This window comes from Terrapene carolina, unplaced genomic scaffold, assembly GCF_002925995.2.
Source record: "Terrapene carolina triunguis isolate 2854851 unplaced genomic scaffold, T_m_triunguis-2.0 Scaffold833, whole genome shotgun sequence".
NCBI lineage: Eukaryota > Metazoa > Chordata > Testudines > Emydidae > Terrapene > Terrapene triunguis.
Window position 1 is genome coordinate 1,076,932 of NW_020665184.1, and position 21,515 is coordinate 1,098,446.

Genomic DNA, 21,515 nt, shown 5'->3' on the forward strand with positions numbered 1-21,515 from the left:
TCACCTGATGTCACAGACACTCCGGTGGGAGGGATGGGCCTGTTGCTATGGTAACCAAGCCCCTCATGACATCGTCCTCAGGCCATGTCATTGTGTCATATCTCTGCAGGCCCCAGTGACCCCCTGAATCTACCCACCTGCGCAAGCCTGTCCTGTCTTCCCCGCTCCAGGCCCCACACCCACCCCACAGCTGGGGATGGGGCCTCATGGGAGGGGCGCTGCCACACCCAAGATGGCGGCTCAGCTGCAACACTCAAGATGGCGGCCAGTGAGACCCTTGTCTGCATGCCCCTCGCAAGGTGGCGACTGGGATTTGCCGCCTTCCCATTTAGCCACACTCAAGATGGCACCTGACACGAGCTACTCCATCCTCCCACGTGGCCGCGGGGCTTTAGCAGGCGCCCTTTTATGCCACACTCAAGATGGTAGACACCAAGCGGCCCTCACGAGGGTGCCCTTATTGCCACACTCAACATGGCGTCCGTCCGCTCGTCGATCGATTCGTGCCACGCCCAAGATGGCGCCCGAGTTGGGCCGCCCCTTTTGTGCCACACTGAAAATGGCGGCCACCGCGTGGTAACGAGAGAAATGCCATATCCCCCGGAAGTGGGTGTGGTTTTTTGCCAGCACTTCCGGGGCGAGAGGTCACCCGGTTTTCTCCCGCCCCGCCCCCTCCGGCAGGGATGTCCCCCGCCATGGCGACGGACGGGCCCGCGCTGGCTGAGCGGCTGCTGCAGCAGCTGGAGCGGGCGGGGGGCGGCGGCCTGGGCAGCCTGGAGGCGGCCGCGGCGCTGGGCCTGGAGCACCAGCAGCTGGTGGGGGCCGTGAAGAGCCTGCAGGCGCTGGGGGAGGTAGGGCCGGGGGGGGCCTGGGGGAGGGGCCTGGGGGAGGGGCTGTGGGGGGGGGGTGGGAGGGGTGGGGGGGGGGGGGTTCCCAGGGGGCAGATATACCTATCTCATAGAACTGGAAGGGACTCTGAAAGGTCATTGAGTCCAGCCCCCTGCCTTCACTAGCAGGACCAAGTACTGATTTTTGCCCCAGATCCCTACGTGGCCCCCTCAAGGATTGAACTCCCAGCGCTGGGTTTAGCAGGCCAATGCTGAGCTAGAGGCGGACAGGTGGGCAGGGCAAGGGGGAGCAGGGGGGAGGGGAGGCTCATAGGGGAATGAGGGTGGGGAGGGCCACGTCGAGGTGGCCTTCAGGACAGCAGCTTCTTCCACTCCGTCCCCCGTTACAAAAGGTCCCCTTCTCCTGTACAGTAACTCCTCGCTTAACGCTGTAGTTCTGTTCCTGAAAAATGCGACTTTAAGCGAAACAGTGTTATGCGAATCCAATTTCCCCATAAGAATTAATGTAAATGGAGGGGGAGGGGTTAGGTTCCTGGGAAATTTTTTTCACCGGACAAAAAACTCTATTCTATAGCTATTTACACAGTATACGTTTTAAACAAACAATTTAATACTGCTCACAGCGATGATGATTGTGAAGCTTGGTGGAGGTGGTGAAGTTAGAGGGTGGAAGAGGGAGGGATATGTCCCAGGAAATGCCTTGCTGCTAAATGATGAACTTGCACTCGGCTGAGCCCTCAAGGGTTAACAGGTTGTTGTTAATGTAGCCTCTCCTAGTCCGTGTCCTCTCCCTGCTCTATGTGGAGAAGGGGTAAGCGGGGTGCAGGGGGAGGGGGACACCCTAACATTAGCCGCCCCCTTCCCCCCCTGCACACCAAGCAGGAGTTTCAGGGAGCAGCTCCAAGGCAGAGGGCAGGACAGCTGCAATCGGTAGCCTGCTGGGCAGCTGCCGCACAGGGAACTTAGGGGAGCGGGGAGCTGATGGGGGGCTGCCGGTCCACCCTGGTTCCAAGCCCCCACCAGCTAGCTGCAACGGGCTGCTCTTCCTGCAAGCCGTGGACAAAGCAGGTGACTGCCAGACGACGTTAGAAGGGAGCATTGCACAACTTTAAACGAGCATGTTCCCTAATTGAGCAGCAACGTAACAATGAAACAACGTTAACCGGGACGACTTTAAGTGAGGTGTTACTGTATCTCTCTTTACCCTGATACCCCTCCACACACCCACTGCCTCTGAAATCCCTCCTTGACCCTCTCCCCCAAACCATCCTCCTTGTCCCCGTCCCAGTCATTTCTAGTATCTCTTTGATCCTTGCAGGACCTCTCTGCACTTCTCACACTGCCCTTCTTGAGCAGCCATGGAGTTGTGCCAGGTCCCGGACGGCCTGGAGTAGGCCGAGCTGTGGCTGTTGGCGTATCCATGGTATCCCTATAATCACTCACTGTCTTTTTAATCTTGCTCTGTTGGTGTCAATGATGTCTGGTGGCAGCAGACTTTTCACTTGATAAATACATAACCTGTGGAACTCCCTGCTGCTGGATGTTGCTGTGGCAAAGAGCTCAGCAAGATTCAAAGCGGGATAAGGATAACAGAAATATACTGAAGGGCGATTGCTGATGCTAAAATAAGAATCCCAGAAGGGATAAAAACACCTCATGCTCCCCAATCAATCTAGGAAGGAACAGGAGGAGACCTTCATGGGGGCAAATTACCCCTCCCTGCCTGCTGTGTGGCTCTCATGACTTCCTCTGAAGCCCTTGGTACTGAGCACTGTCAGAGACAGGATACTGGGCTTAAATGGGCCTTGGCTCTGATCCAGTGTGATGGTCCCTGTACTTCACAGCTCCCCTGTGTGCTCCCCTCAGGTCATCGAGGCTGAGCAGCGATCCTCTAAACGCTGGGAGCTGACGCCCGAGGGGAAGGAGATCGTCCAGGAGGGAAGCCACGAGGCGCGTGTCTTTGACAGCATCCCTGCTGAAGGGCTGCCCCAGAGCGAGCTGATGGTGAGGCTGACTTCCCATCCCCCATGCCTCACGTCTTCAGTGTCTCATCTCCTGCCAGAACTTCGCTGTTCTTCTACGTTCTGCAGCCTGGGAGTCAGGACTCCTGGGTTCTCTTCCTGGCTCTGGGAGGGGACTGGGGCTAGTGACTGGAGCGGGTGGGGGCTGGGGAGCCTGGGTCTCATTATAAAATTGGGATGACTCTGGCCTTCCCCATGAGGGTGGTTGTGATGCTTGACCAAGTGCCTGTAAGCAGCTCTGAGCCCTGGGATGGGGGGCAGAATTCCTGCTTGTCCCCCCTTTCCCTGGGGGTGTTTCTCTTCTGCTCCGCCTGGATCTGAAACCTTCCTTGTGTCTCGTTGCAGAAACTGCCGAGTGGGAAAGTGGGGTTCAGCAAGGCCATGTCCAACAAGTGGGTGCGGCTGGACAAGAACGCGGACGGGGGTCCACGCATCTTCCGGGCTGTGAGTGTTCCGTCAGAAGGGAAATTTCCAAGCCGGGCCCACCTGGGCCCCAAATCCCCCTTTGAATCTCCCCTCTTGGGCCGAGCAGAGACCCTTTAGCTCTCGCAGGCCGGGCGGTTGGCACTACAGAAATGTACAAGGTTCTTCCACCCTCTGCCATTAGGAACGGCACGGTGCTGTCACAGCTCGAGCCGACTAAGTCCCTGGCTTCCGCTGGGCCAGGCTGCCTTGGGCACCTGTGGAGGCTGCTTCCCTTGCCCTGCTGGGGATGGGGGATTGCTCCCACGCCCAGGGGTGTCCTCACACCCAGCTGCGCGCCTCTGGGGGGTGCTCACTGCTGCCCTCCTGTCCCCCAGGTGGAGAGCGTGCGGGACGCGGTGCGGGAGAAGCTGCAGCTGGTGCAGCAGGGAGAGGCTGAGAGCCTGGAGGAGAAAGACAGGAACGAACTGAAGAAGCGGAAACTCCTGATGGAAGTGTGAGCTGAGCCCCCCCGTCCCCTCCCCTGGCTTGGATCCCTCTGCTGCTGCAGCACGGTCGGGAGTCAGGGATTCTCCCCAGCAGTAATGTGGGGTGCTGGGGCTCCCCTGTGCTCAGGGAGTAGGCATGGGTCTGATTGTCCCTTTGGGATGCACATTCCCCTCTCCCCACTAGAGGGCAGCAGCTGGGTGGGTCTGTTTCCCACTGCATCTGGGCAGCGACCCTAATCGAGTCACTCTCCAGGCCCCTGCTTCTGGTCTCTCCTGCGGTGGTGGGGAAGCTTGCCGTGTCTGACAGCCCCCCACTTCCCCCCAGGCTGTGCTGCTTAGCCAGCCCCTTGCCTTTGCCAGCCTGGCTGCTGGGCCCCCAGCCGGGACGTCCAGTCCTGCCGAGGGCCGGCTGTGGCCTGGCTCGTGGATTGTAGCAGCCAGCGTGGGTGCAGCCCGCTCAGACACAGCGCCCAGCGAAGACGGGATGGGCCACGCTGGGATTTGTCATCTAGAGGAGCTGGGCGGCCAGTAGAAGTCCCAAGGGCCCGATGTGGTTCGTTAGGCAAATGGGCTGCCTGGCTCTGCTGGGCTCTTCTCCCAGTCCCAAGCGATGATCTTCGGCGCTAGGCTTCCCGCAGGGGTCACCGCTCCGCTTCCCTTCTTGGGTACAGGATCATCAAGACCTACTGGATCCGGAAAGGCAGCGCCTTCAGCACCACGGTCACCAAGCAGGAGACGGACCTCACTCCGGAGATGCTCGCCAGGTGAGGCGCACGCTGCCTCCGTCCGAGCCTGCGGCCTTGCTCTCCGCGCTGCGCTAGGCACATGGGGGAGCTGCCGCAGCGCACACGTACACATAGCTCTTCAGAATCTCTCTGCAAACGGCCTCTGGCCGCTCCTCCCCTGGCAGGGCTCTGTGGCTTCTGTGATGGCAGACGGGGGCGCCCCCAGTGGGCTCGCACGCTGTTTAAAAGGCCATGAACGAGGCTGTAAGAACATTGGGAGCTGCGATACAGTTGCAGGAATTGTGGTGGGGGTTATGGCTGCCGCACATTTGAGTGGTGGCTGTGGCCCTGCGGCGTGTGGGGTCACAACGCCACTCAAAACCCCCCACTTTTGTATGGTTTTGGATGGGTGGAACATGGGGTTTGATGGCGTTGGAACCGACCTCACCAAGACTGCAGCGTTACCAAGCCACGACCACAACTTTTGAACTAAAATCTCTCGACTTCCTGACCGCCTTCGCCCTTCCCCAATGTCTAGACACTAGGGGTCGCTCCTGGGTGGGCAGGGGGCGTGGCAGTGAGGGGATGCTAGTGTCACCTGAGGAGCTTGGGGTGCCAGTACCGCAGGGCCCATGGGGCGGGGGTCCCGATGGCTAGGTGGGTGTGGGGGGGGTACAGAATGTGTGAGCATCTTCCCAGTGCCTCCGGCAGAGCTCGTTCCCCCACTTGGCGAGGGGGGTGGGGCTGGGGACTGTTGGCTCAGGAAGCAGCTGGAGTTGCTCTGTGCTTGCTGACTGGTCATGGCGGGGGTGGGAGTGTGAAACTACTGACACCCGATTCTCCCTCCTGCCCCGGCAGCTCCCACTGCTTCCTCTTTACCCGCTTCCAGCTATGGCTGAAATGTCGACTCCGCCCCGTTCTCTGGGCTCCAAGCGCCAGGTTTTCCTCCACGTTCGCTGCGGGTTCAAATCCCCCTGGGCCCCCCTCCCGTCACTGGTAGATGTACAAAGCCCATGTGGCTCAGCCTGATGGGTCTTTCAGACAAGCCCTGCCCACCCTGCATGGATGTTGGCTGTGGCCTGGGTCCTCTTGTCCCCACTGTTATGTGCTGGCTGGCTGCTGCCCTCCACCCCAGAGGTGGCTGCATTTCAGCGGCACCATGGACTATAGTTGGGTGGAAGGTGCTGTACAAGGCCTGTTACTCGCTCAGTCAGTTCCCCAGGGCTCGCCCCCTGTGACCTTTCCCCACCCTTCGTCCACAGCGGCTCATGGCGTGACCTGAAGTTCAAGGCGTACAACTTCGAGGCGCTGGGGATCATGCCCGAGAGCGGGCACCTCCACCCGCTGCTCAAGGTCCGCACCCAGTTCAGACAGATCTTCCTCGAGATGGGGTGAGTAGCCGCGTGTGCCCCTTCAGTCCCTACCCTGGCGGTTGGCATGGGGCATCTGCCCGGGGGGCAGCGGTGCAGAATGCAGAGCATGTCCTGCAGTGGTGGTACCGGCCAGGGTCTGCACAGCTGCTGCCAGCCCTCTTCTTTGGGAGGGGCAGGGAGACAGAGAGCACCCACTAGGTGCCAATCAGTCCAGCCCGGGACTGTTCCCTTCAGCGTGATCTCCAGTGTTGTGAGCCAGGACTCCTGGGTTCTCTCCATGGCTCAGGGAGGGGAGGGGGTGTAGGGGTTAGAGCAGGGGAGGCAGGGAGTTAGGAGTCCTGGCTCAGCTGTTCCTTTGCTGGGTAGCTTTGGGCAAGTCACTCCCCTCTCTGTGCCCAGTGGGGCTGCCCGGTGCCGTCCCCCAGGGGGGTGGGTGCGCGTGGAAGCTGCTCTGGGCTCCTCTTGTGACGTCTCCTCTCACCATCCAGAGGCCTTGTGCCCCTGCCCATGTGGGGGGCAGTGCCCACACAGGGCCAGGCCTGCCCTGCGCGCTCTGGAGCGGGGGGTGCTCACTGGTGCCGTGTCTCGCTCAGCTTCACAGAAATGCCCGCCAATAACTTCATCGAGAGCTCCTTCTGGAACTTCGACGCCCTTTTCCAGCCGCAGCAGCACCCGGCCCGCGACCAGCACGACACCTTCTTCCTGCAGGGTCAGTCGCCCGCAAGCCCCTGCTGCCGGCCGGCCTATCCGCTGCCCTCTAGGGGGCGCCGCCACAGCTCCTGTGCGAGCTTGCAGGGTCTCCCAGTCCCTACCTGGCCAGGGCTCCTCATCTCCGTGGCGCTGGCAGAGGCGCTGTGCGGAGTGCACGGAGTCCCAACTGCCCCCCCGGGCTGGGGTGCAGTGAGGGGCCGGGCGCTCACCCAGCCCTGTGGCTAAATGGGGGGTATCTAGCTGGGGGGGGGTGCAGCATCTTTCACCCACATTAGCCCCACTTGCCACCTCTGCTGCCCCTCTGGCTCCCTGCTGCCCCTTGGGCCCCCTCCCAGACCCTCTAGCATCCCCAGTTCCCTGGTGGCTCAGCCCCCTTTGCGCCTCCTGGATTCCCCCAGATCCTGCCGAAGCCACGGACTTCCCCATGGACTATCTGAAGAGAGTGAAGAAGATCCACTCGCAAGGAGGCTACGGCTCCCAGGGGTGAGCGTCCCCCGCTGGCCGGCTGGGCTTGGGGCCCAGAGGAACAGGCTGATCTCGGGCTGGGGGTGGGAAATGGGACACGGGGCCTTTCCCCACTTGGGGGCGCTAGCTCTGATCTGGCCCCAGGGCTGCAGGGACTGGCTGGCTCAGGGGGGTGGGGAATGGGGGCACGGGGCCTTTCCCCTCTAGAGGCCCTGGCTCCGAACCGGCCCCCGGGGTGGGGGGACTGGCTGGCTCCGAACCTGCCCCCGGGGTGGGGGGACTGGCTGGCTCTGAACCGGCCCCCGGGGTGGGGGGACTGGCTGGCTCAGAGTGGCGGGGAAGGGGACATGAGGCCTTTCTGCTCTAGGAGACACTGGCTCTGATCCAGCCCAGGCTGGGGGGCTGCCTGGCTGGGGGGGCAGGGAATGGGATTCGGGGCCTCTCCACTCTAGGCTGCTCCTGTGGTTTGGGGCAGCTCCCCTCCCCCATTGCTGCTTGTGGCACCTGCCTCTGTTCCTAGGGCAACTGCTTAACCCTTTGGCGCCTGGATGCACAAACTCAGCTGGGAGCTCGCCTGCGTTGGGGGACTGTAGAGTGGGGGGGGGGACGTTCCACCCTCCCCTTCCCCCAGCAGCCTGGTGCCATGGGGAGCTCTCCCTGCCCACGCCCAGCGTGTCCCGGTCTCGTCCCCCCCAGGTACAAATACGACTGGAAGCTGGAGGAGGCGCGGAAGAACATCCTGCGGACGCACACCACAGCCGTCAGCGCCCGCATGCTCTACCGGCTGGCCCAGCAGGTGGGAGGTGCCACGGCTCCCCCTCCCCCACTGTGCCCGTGCTGTGCAGGGTCAATCCCCTGCTCCCCCCCGGGGGGGCAGAGCTCTGCTGCCCCCAGTGACTGGGGCTCAAGGGGCCGGGGGCTGGGATCCCATGCCGCAGTGGGCAGGGGATGGGCTGGGGCTGTGACTGACGCCTCTCTTTCCTGCCCCCCCCAGGAGAAGTTCACCCCCGCCAAGTATTTCTCCATTGACCGGGTCTTCCGGAACGAGACGCTGGACGCCACCCACCTGGCCGAGTTCCACCAGATCGAGGGGGTGGTGGCCGACTACGGCCTGACGCTGGGGGACCTCATGGGCACCCTGAGGGAGTTCTTCACCAAGCTGGGTACGTGCCCACTGCTGGGGGGGCAGAGCTCCATGTGCGGACGGGTGGGAAAGCCGACCTCCCCGCGGAGCTGGCAGCATTGGGGTCCCTGGTAGGGGGGCTGGTGCTGGCGTTTGGGGGCACTCAGCGGTACCTGCTCCCAGCGAACGCCCTGGGCAAAGCCCAATCCAGGGCTGAGCTGTTGCCACCAGTAGGCACCAGAGGCGGGTCCTGGCAGGGGGCCAGGCAGGGTGGGGATGCAGTAGGGGACATGGGGTCTGGCAGACTGTGGGGTGGGTGCAGGATGGAGGGCCCAGCAGGCTGTGGGGTGGGTGCAGGATGGAGGGCCCGGCAGGCTGTGGGGTGCAGGGAGGAGGGGGCCCAGAGAGACCATGGGGTGGCTGTGGGGGGCCCAGCAAGGCCGTGGGGTGGCTGTGGGGGGTCTGGGCAGAGTGTGTGGGTGGCTGCGGGGGGCCCGGCAGGCCGCAGGCTCTCACAGGCCCGTCTCTCGGCAGGGATCAGCCAGCTGCGTTTCAAGCCGGCCTACAACCCCTACACGGAGCCCAGCATGGAGGTGTTCAGCTACCACCAAGGTGAGGGGGCGCCAGCCCCTCGCAGCCGGATCAGCCCCTTCTCCTGCCGGGGGTGGGAGCGGGGCAGCTCCAGGGTCTCGGAGGAGGGCGCTGCAGGTTGGGGTGGCATGAGCCCCCCATTCAGGAGGAGCCGTGGTGCCCACTGCAGCGTCTCCCGCCCCCGGGAATCAAGGGGTTCCCTGATCCTGAGCCGCACAAACCAGCCCTGGGTGGCAAGAGGCCCCAGGTCAGGCCCTGGGGTCAGCAGGGAGGTCCCCTCCCCGCGACAGGCTGGCGCTGCGAGGCTCCTGCTCTCCACAGACGCGCCCTGCACAGCCGTGCCTGGCCCAGCAGCAGCAGCCAGGCCAGGGACCTGCTGAGCCCAGCCCCCCACATCCAATCCCACAGAGACAAAGGGGTCAGGGTTTGAGGTGGGGGCTGGGCCAGCAGCCCCGGCCCCATGGCAGGGCCTTGGATCCCACTCAGAACAGAACCGTCTGCTCCAGTCGCTTCTCTAGACGCCCGGGAGCGTCTGTCCCCCGGCTCCACCGCTCTGCTCAGGGGGCCCGGCTGGGACTAACCGAGCTGCCCGGGAGCGTCTGTCCCCCGGCTCCATCGCCCTGCTCTGGGGGCCCGGCCGGGACTAACCGAGCTGCCATCTCCCTTCCCGTTGCAGGGCTCCAGAAGTGGGTGGAGGTGGGTAATTCAGGGATCTTCCGCCCTGAGATGCTGCTGCCGATGGGGCTGCCGGAGGGCGTGTCGGTCATCGCCTGGGGCCTCTCTCTAGAGCGGTGAGGAGGACGCGGGGGGAGGGGGTGGGCACGTGTGCGCTCACAGGCGGCTTTGAGGGTGCCAGTGGGGGCAGTCAGGGCCCCTTGCAGCTCCTGCTAATGTGGGGGGGCCATAGGGCTGGCCATGCTGGGAAGGGGATGGAGACCCCAGCGTGTGCCACGGCTGCAAGGCAGCTCCCAAATCCTCTCCCTGTGTCCACCTGGCACCCGGCACTGCCCGTAGATAGTAACGACTTGTGCTAATCCCCGTGTAACCCTGCCCCTGCAGGAGGGGGCGTCTGCAGAGCCCGGGCGGAGCTCTGGGGCCCAGCGCCCCTCTCAGCCGGGGTGACTCGGGGCCAGGGGGCTTCCAGCCAGCAACAGCCTAGCTCTCTGGATCTGGATTGGGGGCACTGGCAGAGCTGTGGGGTGGGAGCAGGGGGCTGAGCTAGCAGGGGGCTGTGGGGTGGGACTGAGGGGCACCGGCAGAGCCGAGGGGGGGGCCCAGGGCTGGGCTCGCAGGGGCTGCAGGGCGGGAGTGAGGGGCACTGGCAGAGCTGTGGGGGGGAGCCCAGGGCTGGGCTAACAGGGGGCTGAGGGGCACCGGCAGAGCTTGGGCGAGGGATCCCTCCTCTCCTGGGGTTGGGGACATGCTCGGCCTGTGCCCTCGGCTGCCCAGCGGAGGGTCCCTTACGGGGGGCCAGCAGCAGGGCTGCACCCGCCTAACACCCGCCTTCTCCTCCAGCCCCACCATGATCAAATATGGCATCAACAACATCCGGGAGCTGGTTGGGCACAAGGTGAACCTGCAGATGGTGTACGACGGCCCGCTCTGCCGCCTGGACGTGTAGGCTCCCGCCGCCTGCCCGGCCCTGTATTTATTAGTGTTCGCTCCGGGGGCGCCCCTCCCGCTCTGCAGCTGGGCGGGGCTACCCCCTTCCTCGGCCCCCTTCCGTCCAGGCCCCTGCTCCGCCCTCCCCGCTGGGGGACCCGGCAGAGCTGCCCGGGCCGGCGCCTGCAGCCTGTTGCGCCCCAATAAAGGGCTGGTGTCTGGACTGGCGACTCGGCTCTGTTTGGAAGGGGGCGGGGGCGGGGCCCCCTCCCCATGGAGCACGCTCCTTCTCTGGGGTGGAGAGAGAGGACTCCTGGGTCCAGTTCCTGGCGCGGGGGCCTGGTGGGGGTGGGAGTCAGGACTCCAGGTTCTCCCCTGGCTGTGGGCGGGCAGTGGGGTGTAGGGGTTAGTGCAGAGGCCTGGGCGCTCTCCCTCCCGGCCCTGTTTGTACATGGGGTGACTGCACCCCACATGATGGGGGCAGGGGCAGCATGTGTGTTTGTGGGGGATTTCCTGACCCCCACCCCCTGCCCGGGGTGTGTGCTGGGGGCTTTGTTCAAAGGGGGTGGGGCCAGCACAGAGCTGGGGGGAGCCCCATGACCACTTCCTCTGCAGGGCCTGGATGGGGGGGGAATGGGAGTGAAATCTCCACCTCAACCCCAGAGCTGGGCTAGCCAGAGGCTGTGGGGTGGGAGTGAGGGGCACTGGCAGAGGGGGGGGGGGCAGGGCTGGGCTAGCAGGGGGCTGCAGGTCGGGAGTGAGGGGGGCTGACCCCGGGGCTGTTTCAGGAGCCCCCTCTGGCGTGTGGGGCTCAGGGCTGCGTGAACCAACGACCAGAGCAAGGGGAATTTTCAGCGTCAATATTTTATTTTACAAACCGCTCTATCCCTGGTGCTGCCCGAGCCCTGGGGGCCCCCTCCCTCACAGGTGCCTCGGGGCAGGTGCTGTGTCCAGACCGAAGTGCCCCCCTGTCCCTGGGGCTTGTGGCTGGGGCAGAGCCCCGCCCCGGCTGGGGGAAATGGCCCCCGCTGTGACCCCCCATCAGAGGGGCCCGTAGGCAGCACCTGCCCTTCCCTTCTCCAGGTCTTGACTTGCCCCCCCCCCCCCCCCAAAGCACAGACCCGCCCCCCTGTGTCCCGGCCCCCTCCCAGGGGGTTCAGCCACAGAGCCAGGAGGCTGCTCTGTTGGGGGGAGGGGGGCTCACTAGCCACTGAACTCCCCCAGCCAGGTCGTTGGCGCCGGGTGCAGGACACAAAGCGACAGGAGACGGAGCTGAGTCCCCCCTGCTGGCCGCGCTGGGGCTCTGGGCTCTGCGGCGTGTGGGGCTGGTGGCCGGCGCAGCCCGCTGGGCTCTGGGTGCACCCGTCGGCTCAGCCCCTCCTGTCCATTGCCGGGCGGGGCCTGCCCTACGTGGGCGGGGCCGCCCCCTGCAGCATGATGTGCACCTCGCCGGGGCTGTGGGGCTCGGCCACAGGGGCCTGCGCACGGTAGAACCCTGAGGGGGGCGGGGGCGCAGCGTCCGCGTCGTTCTCCTTGTCGGGCATGTCCGGCTGTGGCCCCAGCAGCCAGTCTGGGGGGAGATGGGACAGCAGTGAGGGGGGGGAAACGTCTCCCTGCCCCCCAGCTCCACCCTGTGTCACCACCCCTCAGCCCTGCACTCTGAGCCTCTCAGGCTACATCTGTGTGGGGAAACTGAGGCACAGAAGTGACTTACCTGAGGTCACTCCAAGCTGGGAACAGAGGCGAGCAATCCTGCTCCTATTTAGGACTCTTGGGTTCTAGCCTGGCTCTGGGAGGGAAGTGGGGTTGAGTGGTTAGAGCAGGGGGGCTGGGAGCACAGTTCTCCAAGTGTCTTTATAGCTGCCGCTTCCACCCCTGCAGGGGCAGCTTGGCCGGTTCTCAACCTTTTGGGGGTCCCCTGGGTCACAGTCCTGAGCTGCTTGGGGGGAGCCTGGGCCCCCGTCCCAGGGAGAAGGACTCTTCTCTCCCTGGGGGGGGAGAAATGCGGGGAGGATCCCAGCAGGAGGAGCGGGGGCTCATTCTCCGTGGCCCAGTCACCCCCTAGCTTCAAGCTGCTTGTAATCAGCCCGCCTGGCTGCAAAGACTTTTTTTGGGGGGTGGGGGGCATTTGAAACCTAAAAGCCTCAATTCCCCCCCTCCCCCCCAATGGTCTTCAAGTTTTTAAAAACTCTGAGTTTTAACGGCAGCTTTTGGAAACTCGGCTGGTTATTTTTCCGGGTGTGAATATCTTCCCCCCCCCAGCCCCCGAGCGATGTCAGTGCCGCTGCCAGCGCTGTCCACACGGGTGCTTCTGGCCGGGCGAGAGCTCTCGCCGACGCAGGTCCAGCCGCTTGCGGCGGTGGGTTTATTACGCCGACGGGAGAACTCTCTCCCCTTCACCAGAAGCACTACAGCCTGCAGTGTGACCTCGGACAAGTCGCTGCCCTGCTCTGGGCCTCGGTTTGCCCTCCTGGGAGATGGGGCTAATGCTGCTACCCTTCCCGGGCTTAGGGGTGCCTGAGGAAAAGCGCTAGATAAGAGCCGTTATGACATACAGCAGTCCCTCTTGCTGGGGTGGAACATGGCTGCTGTTTAACACCCCACAGCGCCAGCGTGGCAGGGGAAGTTGAGGCTGCCCTCGTGCTCCGACCTGGCAGCAAGGGAGGATGGGCCCAGCAGGATCCGTCCGTCTCTCCCGCCCCGACTCACCTACGAGGTCGTGGGCCAGGTCCTTGATGAGGTGCCCCACGATGGCGTAGGCCACGCCCACCACCACCAGGGCGGCCATGAGGAGGTAGAGCACGGCCTTGGGCAGGGGGATGAGGTCGCGGACGGGCGGCTTGTACTCGCTGTACAGGGGCTGCTCGTTGGCGGACGAGTGCTGGGACAGGAGCCCCAGCGGCTCGGTGCGGTTGAGGCTGGTCAGGTTCACGAGCTGCAGGGCGGACACGGCTTCCATGCCCTGGCGGGGAGGCGCCCGGACGCCTGGGGCGGGAGCTTCAGGGTGGACGGAGACGGCCTGCAGCATGGGGACAAAGGTCTCGTTATCCCTGTTATGGATGGGGAAACTGAGGCAAGGGGTGGGGCTTGGATCATGTAGTGAGTCAGTGATGGCTGGGAATCGAACCCCGGCATCCTGCCTCCTACCCCCTCCTTATCTGCTTCATTGCGCAACTTCCTGCTTCGGGGAGAAAAACCCAGTCCTGGCCCCACCTCTAACCACTAGACCACACTCCCTTCAAGGAGTTGGGATGAGAACCCAGGAGTCCTGGCACCCTGTCTGCTGCTCTAACCACTTGACATCACTCCCCTGCCAGATCCAGGTATGGAATCCGGGCTCCCAGCCCTCCCCCGCTAGCTCCCACTCCCCTCCCAGAGCTGGGGATGGAACCCAGGAGTCCAGGCTCCCTATCCTCTGTTCTAACCATTTGACCCTACTCTCCCCAAGCTGGCACTAGAACCAGGAGTCATGACTCACCTTCCCTCTAATTGCTTCATTCTACAACTTCCAGGCTAAGAACCCCGGAGTCCTGATGCTCCATGTCTAACCGCGAGACCACCCTCCCTTCCCAGAGGTGGGGTAAGAACCCAGGAATCCTGACCCCCAGTCCATTTCCCCCCTGCCCTGCTGGAGCTGGGAATAGGACCCAGGAGTCCTGGCTCCTACTCCCCTGCACTGACAAGGTGGTCACGCCCATGTATCCCAATTCCACAGGCTTTGCTGTAACCGCTGGACCTGCTCCCCCCACCCTGGGGGCAGGGGAACAGAGGGAGGGGGCTGCAGCTGGGGCAGGGGCCGAGCAGGCAGAGTTTAACCCTGCGCTTGCTGGCCCGGGCCCTTTGTCATTTTCCTTGTGCTCTGGATCTTGGTCTCACTAGCAGGTGGAGCTGGAAAATCACTGACCCCTCCGCCCTGCTCAGCCCCGGCAGGACCGTTCCCCCCGGTGCTCCCCTGCGGCGTGCCGGCCGGCTGTGCGCGGGTCCGGGCTCAGGCCTGACCTGTCACCCCTTTGGCTGATCCCCCACGAGCTGCTGGTTAGCCCCAGAGCAATGGGGGGCAGCGGCTGGGAGCTCCAGGGGGCGGGCAGGGCTCAGGGGAAGCTCACACTCCCACCTACAGACCCGATCCCAAGATTGGGGTCCCCATGATGCTGGGGGCCAGACAGACCCCTGAGATCAGGGCCCCCACTGGGCTGGGGGCCACAGAGAGCCCCCCTGAGATTGGGGACCCCGTTAGGCTGGGCGCTGCCCACATGCAGAGCGAGAGCTCATGAGCTAATCGGCCAAGGCAGAACAGTTCTCCTCACTTTACTGACGGGGAAACTGAGGCCCAGAGAGACCGAGCGGCTTTGCCTGGGGTCAGCCAGGCCGCCTGTGGGACTGTCCTCCCTGGGGGCAGCACAGGCCAGTCAGCAGTGCAGAGCTGGGTCCTGCTGTCGGCTCTGCCCCCGGGGCCAAACCCTTCCCCCTCCTGCCGGCTGCGGGTCCCCCTCCCCCTGGAGACAGCAAGCTCTGGGTCAGGGGCACAACGGGGCCCCTGAGCCATCTGCTCCTCGAGTGCTTCTGTTACAAGCAGCCCGAACCCCAAAATGTTGCACCCTAAGGGGAGGGCACCTGCTAGGGGGGCCTGGCCCTGGGGGGAGCGTGCCTGCTGGGGGGGCCTGGCCCAGGCTCTGGGGGGAGCGTGTCTGCTGGGGGGGCCCGGCCCAGGCCCTGGGGGGAACGTGTCTGCTGGGGGGGGCCCAGCCCAGGCCCCCCTTTCTAGGAAAGTCCAGTGACGTCAAAGCAGCGATACCCCCACCCAGGCAATTGATGATCACACTGCTCTGCTGGGGTCAGCCCCCCCCCGGGCTCCCCCCCCCCCCCCAGGTGTCTCAGGCTTGCATGTGGCCCTGGCCCCATCTTGCTGGAAGAACCAGCAGCTCTGCCCCCGAACTGAGGTAATTTCCCTTTTGTTTCCCTTTTGCTGCTCCAGGTCTCACCTCCACCTGGGTCCCAGAACGCAGCAGAACCGCCCGCCCGCCCCTCACCAGCCATCCTGGGGGAACCAAGGGAGAGACTGGCCCTGCCCCCCAAAAAACCTCTACCAAACGTGGCTCCGATCCTGGCAGGACCCCTCCCCCATTGAGTGCACCCATCTGGCCCTGCCAGCCTCTGCCCACTCTGGGGCTGCCCCCTTGGGCCTTCTCAGGAGGGGTTCGCCTGCAGGTGCCAACCCCCGGGCTCCAAAATCATGAGCCCCCAAATCACAAGCCTGGGTTCCAAACCCTGAGCTCGTCCGACTACCCCACAGTGGGGGGCTGGTTATCTGCCTCCGGGGGCACTTCGGGGTTGCAGCGCCCAGCTTGTCTCCACAGCAGGGAGCTCCCAGCTCCCTCTTTGTGCAGCTCTCTGCCCCACGGCAAATACCCTGACCCTAATGCTACCTACTGTCAGCGGTACCACCCTCACAAGAGCGGGCGCCCGCCCAGGGCTGACGTGTGGCTGTGGGACCACCCCGAGCTGTGTTCAGTGTCTGGGGGGCTCGGGGCTCGGCCCACGCAGGCAGGAGCAGGCCCTGCATGGTCAGTTCAGTGGTGGGCCTGGCTGCCAGCACCCTCCTGTTCCAAGGGGTTTCATCGGGGTTCAGGACTGAGCCCTGCGTTTGCACACACCCCGCGGGCGAGGCAGCCTCTGGCCTCAGTGCGGCTGCAAAGCAGGGACAACAGGCCCAGCTGGTTTCGGGGCAGGGACTGTCTCTCACCACGTCTGCAGCACCTAGCACCGTGGGCAGCCCCTGACCTCAGCTGGTGGTGCATCTATCTGTGCATCCCCTGGCGCCATGGGGGGGGCCCCGATCTCAGCTGGGGGATCCATGCAGCCCCCGGCGCCATGGGGGGGCCCCGATCTCAGCTGGGGGATCCATGCAGCCCCTGGCACCGTGGGGGGGGGCGATCTCAGCTGGGGGATCCATGCAGCCCCCGGTGCCATGGGCGGCCCCTGACCTCAGCTGGGGGATCCATGCAGCCCCTGGCGCCATGAGGGTCCTCCCCACCCCACTCCCTGGATTTCGGCTGGGGCCTCGTCGTGAAGTGTCCCTTATTCTGACTTTTTTGGTCAACTCCAGGTCTTTCCCTTCCGCCTCTCGGCTGGGGCGAGCAAGCCCCCGAGCCCAGAAAACGAACCGTGGGTGTTCGAGCAGGCCCGGGATAGAAAGGCCGGACGGGAGCACTGTGCCCTCTGGCCTGCCCTGCTCAGCCCAGCCCAGGGCTCCCTCCCAGCCAGTCCTGCACCAGGCCAGTCACTTCCCAGGCTAGATCGCGCCGCAGGCCCCACCCGGGAGACAGGGTCAGTTCAAGGGTCAATTCCCTGCCCTGTTACTGGGCCCCTTCCTCGGGTGAGCCCCCAGAAGGGCCAGGGGCTGGGGGGTTCCCCACTGCACAGCAGGCTAAGTCCCTTTGCGTAACAGGCTGCGCTAGGAGCCAAGGGCTTTGCCGAATGCCGAGACTGGTCCTAAGCTTTCCAAGTAGAAGAACCTATTAAGGAGTCACAGATTTATGAGGTTTAAAATAACTCCCCCGTGGCCCAGGGCTAACGCCAGGGGCAGCAGAGGGGCTGCTGGGCGAGGACATCCAGAGAGCTCTCGACTCAAACCCCTGTTAACTGTCCTGCTGCGACCCCACCTCCGGGGACAGGAACAGGATGTAGAGTCCTGACTTCCAGGAACCCCTTGCAGCTCTGAGCCCACCCCTGGGACCAGAGATAGCACCCAGCAGTGCTGGCTCCCAGTGCACTAACCACTAGACCCCACTCCCTTCCCAGATCCAGGGATAGAATCCAGGAGTCCTGGCTCCCCTCCCCCAACCACTAGACCCCACTCCCTTCCCAGATCCAGGGATAGAACCCAGGAGTCCTGACTCCCCACCCCTGAACCTCACTCCCCTCCTAGAGCCAGGGATAGAACCCAGGAGTCCTGGCTCCCCCTCCCCCAACCACTGGACCCCACTCCCCTCCCAGATCCAGGGATAGAACCCAGGAGTCCTGACTCCCTTCCCCAACCACTGGACCCCACTCCCCTGCCAGACCCAGGGTTAGAACCCAGGAGTCCTGGCTCCCAGTGCACTAACCACTAGACCCCACTCCCCTTTCTCACCTGGGCTGCGTGGTTTCCGTCTGCCCTGTGGCTTGATGGTGCATCTGTTCTCACTTGGTGGCTTCCCCCAGGCGGTGGATGGGCCGGGCCCAGCCGGGAGCGCTGCCTGGGAGGTGGGGAGCTGGAAGTCCCTGGAGCGATCAGCCAGGGTCCGACCCTCTGGAACGATCAGAGCAGACAGCTGGAGGTGAGCATTAAGGGAGAGGCTCCACCCACTCAGTTATGTCATTACCAGGGCTGTGGGTGATTGGCTGCCTGAGACTGTTCATAGGGGGCATTGCAAAGGGGAGACCTGGGCTGTGGGGTTTGTTGTGTGAAATTCTGCTCCGGACACCTGGGTTCTATTTCCAGCTCTGGGAGGGGAGCGGAGACTAGTGGTTAGAGCAGGAGGGCCGGGAGTCAGGACTCCTGGGTTGTATTCCGGGCCTGGGGAGGGGAGCGAGGACTAGTGGTTAGAGCGGGGGGGGGGGGAAGGCTGGGGGTCAGGACTCCTGGGTTCTATCACCAGTTCATACAAGGTCCAGTGAACGGCTCTGTCAGAGCACAGGACAGACCCCAGTCTGGGGAATCGTGAAATCCTGCTTTCCTATAGGCCCTTGGCAGCTTCTGTTCCAAACCTTTCTTCCTCACGTCCAGTTCCAAACCGCTGCGATCGCCTGCCGCCCGAGGCGCGGCTGCGTTAGATGAAGTGATGAAAATGAGGCGGGTTCCCCCCCAAGGCGTGATGTAACTATAAGGTAAAATACATGCTAGTGAAATGGGATCCGTCACTCAGTCAAAGGATAGCAGCATGCTTTGTGCTCGGAAACTGCTGTTCAAACGCTAACAAGTACAGGGATCGTTTGCCCACCACTGAAATGCGGCCACCTCTGGGGTGGAACATGGCAGCTGTTTATACAGGGGATCACTCACACACAGGGCCGACAAGAGGGGGGGGAAGCCGGTACAAATTACCGGGGCCCGGCTTCCCTGGCTTCCCCCCCTCTCATCGGCTCTGTTTAGCCGGTCCGCCCTTGCTGGGGGGCCCAAAACATGTTTTTCATCGGGGCCCGAACCCACTCTCGGTGGCCCTGCTCACACAGCAATGAAATGCAGCCACTTCTGAGGTGTAGCGTGGCAGCTGTTTAACAGCACAGCAGGAGAATCTAGCTAGCTAGTGGTTTCTGGCTGTCTAGCCACCATTTGAGTCAGCTAGTCGTGGTCTGGGAGTTTTCTTTGCAACCCTAAGACCCTTATTATTTATTATAATGAAAGACTGACATCTGCAAAGCCTGCTAGTGCAGCCCCCTCATCCCCATTCCAGTGAAGGGGACAGGGGATAAGTAGGTCTAGAAAGAGGCAGCCTATTTTATTGGCTAGGGCACTGCACGAGGACTCACGACTCCTGGGTTCTATTTCCCGCCCTGCTGTCTGACCTTGAGCAAATCTGTTCCTCAGTTTCCCCTCCCACTCGGTGTCTACTGAGACTGTGTGCGCCCAGCACGGTACGGCCCTGGACTCGGAGTGGGGCCTGAGGCACCACCGTAATACACACACCACGAGACTACAGGTGCAGGGGGTAATTTCCAGACTTGCCTTCCGACGATGAGCTGAATTTGGGAGTCGCTGCATGGGCAGAACCCAGTGTGGTCAGGTTTTGATCTCCAGCCCTTCCCCAAGAAGGGATGGAGGGTGAAGCAGGGATCACTGGCTCCAGAGCACAATTTCCAGCTGGGAGCAGTAAGGAGCCTCTCTGCACTGGGGACACAGAGGCTGCGAAGGCAAGGATGGCAATCTCCCAGGGCACAGGATGGGCCCCTGCTGTTCTTCCTCACTTCACCAATCCTCCTGCTTCCCCCCTCCGGCTGCTCAGGAAGATGACGAGCTGGGAGTGCCAAGAGCAGAGGGGTGTTAACGAGGCAGTGTCAGCGCCTCTCTCCGCAGGCCTGGCGGCATGGAGCTCTCCTGGCAGGAGACGTGGGAGCTGACGTGATCCAGCACAGCATGAAGCAGGGGCCTGATCCTGGTGCTCTGGCCGATGTAGCGATTCGACGGGGCAGGGCCCAGTGGGCTGTGGGAGGGTTTTCACTGGCGATTCACTTGGGTGCATTCTGGCTACCAAGATTCAGCAAATTCCACCCAACAGCAGTTCCCACGGTGTCCCGAAGAAAGTGAGAGGGAAGGAAACAGGGAAATTGCAGGAGGTCTGATGAAATGGAGGTGAAAGAGAGACAGAGACGCTAAAGAGCCGGCTCTGTCCAGCAGCCTCAGTTGAAAATAAATCAGTCAATCCCCTTTGTATTCCTCACAGCTGTGTCTTGGCTCTTCTTCAGGTGCGTCTACACTACGGAGCCCATACTGGCATAGCTATGCCGGCCCAGCCCCCTGATGTAGACGCAACCTAGACCAATACAAGTTTTTCTGTTGGTGTGGGACCACCAGCCTGAACACCGTTAGCTATCTCGGCAGAAGGCCTCTTCTGTCAACACAGCTGCATCTATACTGACGGCTTTGTCGGCAAAGCTACATCGGGTATGGTTTTTTCCCACCCTGGCCAACACAGCAACGCTATCACCACTTCGAAGTGTAGCCCAAACCTTTGCCACCAGGGACACTGCAGAGTGACGGCAGAATTCCCTGTGGATAAAGGAGTGGGCCGTGATATGAGAGAGAGAGCAATTTCGGGTTGACCAGAAGGCAATGGACTAGCTGATCAGATGGATCTGATCTGATCTGAGTCCAGCAGCCTGAACCGCAAGGGAACCGGCCTTCTTGTCAAAGCGACCTGCCTCTGCAGTGCTGAGGGCGACCTGCTGCTAATGGTATTTAGGTGACAAGGTGAGAAGCTGAGACATCAGATGCTGGCACCTCCACTGCTATAAATATCACCCTGCTGCTCCCTGCACAGATGCCAGGCTCAGAAGAGAAGCTTCCGCTCTGGGTCCCCACACCCGGGGCATTAGCCCTGATACACTTGACACGTGGGAAATAAACACCTGCTGAACTTGACATGTTCAAGAAAGGAGCTGGTGGGAGGTGCCTCTAAACTTGACTCTTTCTCCTTCGGATTTGGGCCGAGCCTGGCGAGTGCCTGGGCAAGCAAGGGGGTTGAGGTGCTGGAGAGCAGAGGGGGCAGAGAGAGCGAGACCCATCTTGATGTGTATACGGTCGTCCAGCTACAGAAGTGATGTCTAAAGTGGTGTGAGCCATGGGTGAAAGGGGCTAACGCTGCTGCAATATATGCACCCCAGGGGGGATCGGAACTGGCAGCGAGTTACTTCCCCATCCAGTCCTGCCGAGCAAGCCGATTGCACGGCCCTGTGAGACAAAGCAGGGCCTCCGTCTGGTCGCTCACTCAGCACTCCTGCCTTGGTCGCTAAACCCATTTGCATGGAGCCCAGTTAGCCACAGCAGCACTTTGAAGTGGCATGCCTCAGAGAAAGGCCTGATCCAAACACCCCCAAATCCCACACCTCGAAGCTCATCTTTGAGCACAGCTCCCCCCTCCGCCAACGCTTGGCTCAGATGCCCTGGCCTCCATCTCCAAGATTACCATGCTGCCATCCCCCCCCCAGTTTGCTGCATTCCTAGTGCTCTGCTCCTCCAGGGGCAGGCTCAGCATATTCCTTCTGGCTTGTGCATGCAGGTGGAGTGGATTTTTCTTTCGTGAAGTGGCACAGTTTCCAAATCTTAAATCCTCTCTGGGAAGGGGGGAAAAAGCAACCAACCACCAACCCCAGTTTCGTGAGGCGGAAGATGCTGCTATTCCAGGCACCAATGGATTACAAGTGTAAAAATAACACCAGCTGGAAGAACCAGCCTGTGATGTCACCCAAATCCCAGATGGGAACCATTCACAAGTTCTTACTGAGCAGGGATCACGCTGAACTTCTCAATCCCAAACCTGTGAAATTCGATATTTGCCGCAAAACGTTTGTTTACAAAATGTTCCTTTCTTGTCCAAGGATCCCTGGAGTGAGATGAGCTGTCAGATAAGGCCGGGGGAAGTGTCTATTTTATGGTCAGAAAGACAA

At 62.5% G+C, this 21,515-nt stretch overlaps 1 protein-coding gene across 1 annotated transcript; it reads left to right on the forward strand.

The window, feature by feature from the left end:
• Nucleotides 1–641: 641 nt before the first annotated feature.
• On the forward strand, nucleotides 642–10,593 carry FARSA (phenylalanyl-tRNA synthetase subunit alpha). Its single transcript, XM_024217270.3, has 13 exons — nucleotides 642–851; nucleotides 2,715–2,852; nucleotides 3,215–3,313; nucleotides 3,670–3,788; nucleotides 4,452–4,544; nucleotides 5,768–5,896; nucleotides 6,472–6,587; nucleotides 6,988–7,072; nucleotides 7,751–7,850; nucleotides 8,049–8,217; nucleotides 8,712–8,789; nucleotides 9,445–9,559; nucleotides 10,284–10,593. Exons 1-13 carry the CDS (start codon nucleotides 684–686, stop codon nucleotides 10,387–10,389), a joined length of 1,515 nt encoding a protein of 504 aa, XP_024073038.1. The 5' UTR covers nucleotides 642–683; the 3' UTR covers nucleotides 10,390–10,593.
• Nucleotides 10,594–21,515: the final 10,922 nt, after the last annotated feature.

Bases quoted from the DNA above. Each gene is read 5' to 3' on its own strand.
- FARSA (XM_024217270.3), top strand. From the start codon at position 684: ATGTCCCCCGCCATGGCGACGGACGGGCCCGCGCTGGCTGAGCGGCTG. The intron at 5,897-6,471 runs GTGAGTAGCCGC...TGTCTCGCTCAG, and splicing joins CAGATCTTCCTCGAGATGGG to CTTCACAGAAATGCCCGCCA. The intron at 6,588-6,987 runs GTCAGTCGCCCG...GGATTCCCCCAG, and splicing joins CGACACCTTCTTCCTGCAGG to ATCCTGCCGAAGCCACGGAC.